General features: G+C 44.3%; 1 protein-coding gene across 2 annotated transcripts in view; it reads right to left on the minus strand.

The window, feature by feature from the left end:
* The window catches only part of LOC106573129 (zinc finger C3H1 domain-containing protein), a 28,781-nt gene extending 24,337 nt beyond the window's left edge, over positions 1 to 4,444 (minus strand). Inside the window, exons 1-5 of one of the 2 annotated variants that reach the window (XM_014147850.2) lie at positions 3,657 to 4,444; positions 2,812 to 3,270; positions 2,464 to 2,648; positions 653 to 1,013; positions 235 to 458 (exon numbers count right to left, since the gene is read on the minus strand). In XM_014147850.2, the coding sequence (XP_014003325.2) occupies positions 235 to 458; positions 653 to 1,013; positions 2,464 to 2,648; positions 2,812 to 3,270; positions 3,657 to 4,197 (1,770 nt within the window). In that variant the 5' untranslated portion in view covers positions 4,198 to 4,444. The remainder of the gene's footprint in view (positions 1 to 234; positions 459 to 652; positions 1,014 to 2,463; positions 2,649 to 2,811; positions 3,271 to 3,656) is intronic. The other variant, XM_014147849.2, reaches the window with a different exon arrangement.
* Between the last annotated feature and the right edge of the window lie 1,556 nt (positions 4,445 to 6,000).

Consider the following 6,000-nt stretch of genomic DNA (forward strand, 5'->3'; position numbering starts at 1 on the left):
TTGCTAACAGTTATCAAAACGAAAGGTAGATAGTCAGGAAACATAAAACAATTCAAAGCGATGGATAGAGAATTTATATTTTGCCATTTTGACAGCAAGGAAATGTAATAGATTTTAAGTGCGGCCCTCCGGACCTCGTTGAAGACCGAATGCAGCCCGCAGGTGAGTTCAACACCCCTGGGCTAGGGTCTAGGATGGGTTTATGGACAGGAACTCTCGCTCTCTCCCTCTTACCTTGCTCGGATTGCGCGGCAGTGGCGGCTTGGAGCCCCCGACCAGCTTCATGAAGCGGTTGTACTGCTCGTCCTGATTGGACAGATCCCGGATCTTGCGGATCTCTTCCTCCCTCCTGCGGCGTTCCTCCTCCTCCTGTCTCCGCAGCTCATCCTGGTCTCTCTGCTGTTGGAGCTTCCAGGTCCTCAACTGCTGCTTCCGGAACGCCTGCTTGGCCACCGAGCCTGGGGTACAGGAATCAAGAGGGGGGACATTTTGGGGGAAAACCCTAAGAAAACCCTCAAGTTTGAGCTTTAGAAATCTAATGAACTCCATGTTGGCACCAAATGTTCCAAGATTAGAATGTCAGTTACATGGAATGTTTGGTGCCAACATTGAGGACAGTTTGTATCTGACTAAGCAGAAAGGCCCTCCTCACCTGGGCTGACCATCTTCCTCCCTGGATACCCCTTGACCGGAGCTTTGCTCTTCTCCACTGGAGGCTTAGCCCCAGCCTTGGCCTTTTCCTGGGGCTTGTTGGCCAGAGCTTTGGCCTTCTCCGAGGCAGCAGAGGAGGCGGACCTGGTAGTGACTCTGCCTCTTTCGGCTGGGTTGGATGCGCTGGATGTAGAGCTGGAGGTCTTCTCCTGGGAAGGCTTGGCGTTGGTGATTTTCTCCTTGCTCGCCTTCATTACCTGCTGTTCTTTCTGCTGCCACTTCCTGCTGGCTGACTGCAAGGCCAAGAGACGCAGCTGCAGCTCAGACAGCTCCTCGTCTTCATTGCTCCCTTTCACTTTAGGCTGCGGAGGAAGAGGGGGGGGGTAATTATAATGGGATTTTAAATAGGTATGGCCTAAGGGCCAGATGACCTGGATCCTAACTTGACAACAATGCAACTCAACTTTCGCAAGTGTGCATTGTGTCAATGGACATTTCCACATCTCAAGTCAACATTTGTGACTAAACCATTTTAAACTAGATAAAGCCTAATGCCTTGACATAAAACATTTTAACTAGGGCTGTCAAACCATTAAACTAGTGAATTGAGGTAATGGCATTAATCACAACTTTAGAATTTGCTCAAATTTTGCAATAAAGAAAGATCTTTCCATTTAAGAATCAGTATATTGAGTTAGACATACCATGTTTTGATTGTAAGGGATGGAAACACAAAATAATCTACATCGGAATGTTTGAATAGCATTTTCACCATAAACACAAAAGTAACAGTAATATTCAGCTAGCTGTTAATGCTCACAATGTTTAAGTAGGCCTACTGCCTCTTAACAATGTTTAAGTTTAACACTTGCGCACAACACACACAGGGGTCTTTTCACAGTCCCCCAAATCCAGAACAAATCCAAGAAAGCGTACAGTATTATATAGAGCCGTTATTGCATGGCACTCCGTTCCATCTCATAATGCTCAAGTGAACAGCAAACCTGGTTTAAAAAAAAAAAAAACAGATAAAGCAACACCTCACGGCACAACGCCTCTCCCCTATTCGACCTAGATATGTAGCTCTGTCCTTGAGCTGTTCTTGTCTATTAATGTTTAGTGTGGACCCCAGGAAGAGTAGCTGCTGCTTCTCAGCAGCTAATAGGGATCCTAATAAAATACCATGTACCAAAGCTTCAGGCATACTAAATGAGTGGGACTATAGGAAAAATAACTGGCTCTACGGATACAAAGTACAAAGAGCTTTAAAATCTTGTCCAACAATGTTATGAAAGCACTGCAACCATCTGTAGTGTTCAGATAACTTTACACACATAGGCCTACACTCTCCCACCCTCCCACACATACTCCCACACCCCCCACTCTTGAAGAATCTCTTCGAGTAGCCTATTCCTTTTCAATTTTTCCTGTGCCATCCAAATGTGTGCATAGCCTAACCAGTGGTCAGGTTGCTAGCTAGGTACCATGACTAACTAGCTAAACAATGTTCACAAGTAGTTTAAAACTGCCTGCGACATGCGCAAACAAACAGCGGCAGAAAAAAAAACCAGCTCTGGTAATACTGGGCAGAACTTTATGTGACTTGGGTTAGAGGCACATGGTCTTCAGCGACGTAAAGGCCCAAGCATCGACTGTAGCTGCGTTCCGTGTGGTGTTCTGGCCTAAGAAGGTCAGTGCGGAAACACGCACGCTTAAAAAGGTTTACGCGAGGTGTAGAAACGTGTGCCGATAAACATGTCGCGCAGGATTAGCGCGTTAACTTTGACAGCCCTCATTTTAACAGATGCCTACCTTGACAGGGGACGGAGTGGAGTCCTCTGATGATTCGCTGCAGCACGCACAACCCACTTTCGAATACTTCGTCTCCCCCTCTTTCTTCGGGTCCTCAGATTTGCCGCTGCAGCACACACAGGTTGTTGTGTCCTTCTCCCCTTTCTTGTTCGCCTCCTTCTTCAACCCATCTTTCTCCTCTTCTCCTAAATAGTCAGTAGACAACACAAACAGGGTCTTAACATTGTGGCTGATAAAACAATACATCATTGATTATAGTCAAGTCTGCTTCACAATGGTTCCTTAGTTAATTACCACCACGGTAGCCATTGCTGCAGACTTGTGTTGTATCGTGGCTTTGGTACACACCTTTGGGAATAGAAAACGGGGTAGCGACTGGTTCAACTGGACCTCTTTCACTCTCCACGTCGCTGTCCTCTTTCTCTGGATCTTTCTTTTCCGTTTTCGTTTTGAGTGCATCAATTTCTGCAGGAGTGAGGAGTTTCTGTCGTAGAGGCTTGAGGTTGAACGCCTGAAATACCTTCTTCTCCTCCGCAGCGCTGTCATTGGGAATACTGTTAGTGTCGGGTAATGGCTCGGTCTGGGGATTACCGGCAGAAACCTCAGGCTCGTTCAGAGCCCACAGGTCTTCTTCGGGCTTCAGAACCAGGTTCTCTTCTTTTCTAATACATTCCAGCTCCAGCTGAATCTGTTTGTACTTGGTGAGCAGATCCTCAAAGCTCTCGTTAACACCATTCTCGGTTTTGGCAGCGTTGTGGTGCATCATCTGCTTGTTTCTTACCTGATTCCTCCCCATCATTACCTTCTCTGAATTCATGAAGTGAAGGAAAGGCACAATTAATGAGTTTTATTACGACATACAAAGACTGACACTAATAGCAAAATGTACTTCGATCCAAAATCCATTTCCAGGTCAACAGCACAAAGTATTTTGTCTCTAACTCAAAATACTACCAATCAATTGAGCTTTGATAGCAGGGAGGGAAAGACAGTGTAAAATCAAATGTTACAAAATGGCAGATATATTATTAGCTAGAGGCGATATGGTAACTGCAATCAAGGCTAGTACAACAGCCAAACAGAGAAATATGTTACAATGTGTAGTTACATTTGTTAGGCTTTTACCTTCAGCAACATGGCATCACACACTTTACAATCATACAGATGCCATGAGATGAATGCCAAAAGGATACGTTTGTTTCTCGAGGGAGATTCTTTCTTGTTACTGTGATTCTCTCCGGGCCCATAACGTCCGGGGGGAACCCTACCAGTCTCTCTCCCTCCACCACATCCGTCTCCCCAGCCTCCCCGTCCCCAATCCCCGCGACCGTCATCTTCTGGTTTCCACCGGTGCCTAAATCGACCCAGAGCTGTGTAACTTCGTTCCCAGAAGCTGGAACGTGGGCTCTGGTCACAGTGAGGGCCCAGTGGCGGCGGCCGGTCGGGTCCGCTTTGCTGTCTGTGGTTCGGGGGGAACGGACTGTGCGAATGAGGTCCGCGGTTGTATGGCATTAAGAGTCGAAAATCTGTCGGCTGGCTACCCATAAGAGGTGGTAAACTTCGCGCCGATGGTTTCGATTTCCGTGTATTTCGTGATGAGTTGTTGTTCGTACTACTAGGCCTCATTGTATCCTGCTGTATAAGCACCTTTTCGTCGGTGTCATCATCGCAGATCTCCCCGTCTTCTAGCTCCCCTTCGTCCGTCGGAGACCGATTGCTTGACTTTGAATCCATTTTGTAGAGTAAAGAGGTGTTACACTAGTACTTAAACGCACAACATGTGTTTGCGATTCCAAACGTGGATGTATTATTGTGTTGTTACGCCAACGTTAAAGGACATAACGCTAACTACGCTATTTCTCTCCCTTCTTCTGCTTGAAGCCTGGGGAAGTTCCACCGCAGAAGTTGAGGGGGGGCCGGTGTACATTTGTGACGCTATGCAACACTCCAAATGCCTCGCTTGGGTGGAGCTCCAAAGGCACGTATGCGGACTTCTTCTTCTTCGGTGAGGTTTAACCACGGTTGGCATCCAATAAATGTTGCATTACCGCCACCTACTAGACTGGAGTATAACTCCCTTATACTATGCTTGAAAAAGTAAATAAAAAAAATAAGCAAATACCCTACCATCTAGCAATACACTCACAATTATACATTTTTTTTTAAATAAAAAATATTATTAATAATATATATACACAATACCTCAATATATATACAATCTATTTAGTCCTACTTCAGGATGGGACACCAGCACTCAACACACCCTGTAACTCTTCTGACGTCAAATCTCGCATACCCAAATATCTCTCTGCCTGTGCCACCACAAACTCTATTTTCTGCGATTTACGTTCCATCCCTGCAGTACAGTTGATAACCATTGCTATAAATGCCCAAAATGAAATCTTACTGAAACATATATCACTTGTTGGTTTATCCTTCTGTACTGGTACAGTTCTACTACCCCGTGGACCCATCTTCCTCTACTTTCTTTAACGCCTCAGCATATGACAACTTCTGCAGTACTCTAACCCTGGAAACCTCAACCTGCCTCTCTCACACAGCACATCTCTGATCCCCAGCCGCATGGGTACCCCTACAATTAACACATACCACGACTTTCCCCAATTAGGATGGCGCCGGAGGGGAGGGCTGCCGTCTTATCGGCTCTTAACCAACCATGCTATTTTGAAGATCCTGGACTTCATGACAGGCCACCTGTCATGCGAATTACTTTGATAAAATGTTCACCAATTCCAAAAAGTTTAAGAGACCTAAAGAGAAATTCATGTTCAATTGTGTCAAAGGCTTTACAGAAGTCCAAAAATAAGACAACCGATCCGAGTCAATTGAATCTGAATAATCTATAAAGTCCAAGACTAAACAAATGTTAGAGCTTATGTGACAGCCCTTCATAAATCCTGTTTGAGTCTCTTTTATAATGGTATCTATTCCTTTCTTTAATCTTTTGCCATAAAGCAGAGCAATCAATTTGTAATCAATATTTAATAAAGTAATTGGTCTCCAACTGTCAATGAGAGAAGGGTCTTTATCGGGCTTCGGAATCAATGAAATAAGGCCCTGTTTCATAGTGGAGACCATTTCCCCACTTTTAATGCAATCTTGAAACATATTAAAAATCAGGTCTTCTAGTAACTCTCAAAACTGTCTATAGAATTTAACAGACAGGCCATCAGGGCCAGGGGATTTCCCTTTTTTCATTGAATTCAGAGCCTGGTTGAAAAGATGTTTGATCAATACTGAATCAATATGGTATTTAATTCCAAATAATGTAATTATATTCCTGAAAGATTACCTGCGAAATTGGCTAGGTTTCACCAACAAGCTTTAATGGCCTGGAAAATATGTTTTCTGCACAGTTTTTCCCCACATAAAGCTCTTTTGTGGAATAATTCAGATATAACTGTAAGGAATAAATAATTGTTCTACCCCAGCTGGCATGAGAAGAATATTGACTTTGTTCTTGATGTTTTCAACAAAAAGGGTAATATTCTCACATATGAACAATTTATAACATTG

The sequence above is a fragment of the Salmo salar genome, chromosome ssa16, assembly GCF_905237065.1.
Source record: "Salmo salar chromosome ssa16, Ssal_v3.1, whole genome shotgun sequence".
NCBI classification, from domain to species: domain Eukaryota; kingdom Metazoa; phylum Chordata; class Actinopteri; order Salmoniformes; family Salmonidae; genus Salmo; species Salmo salar.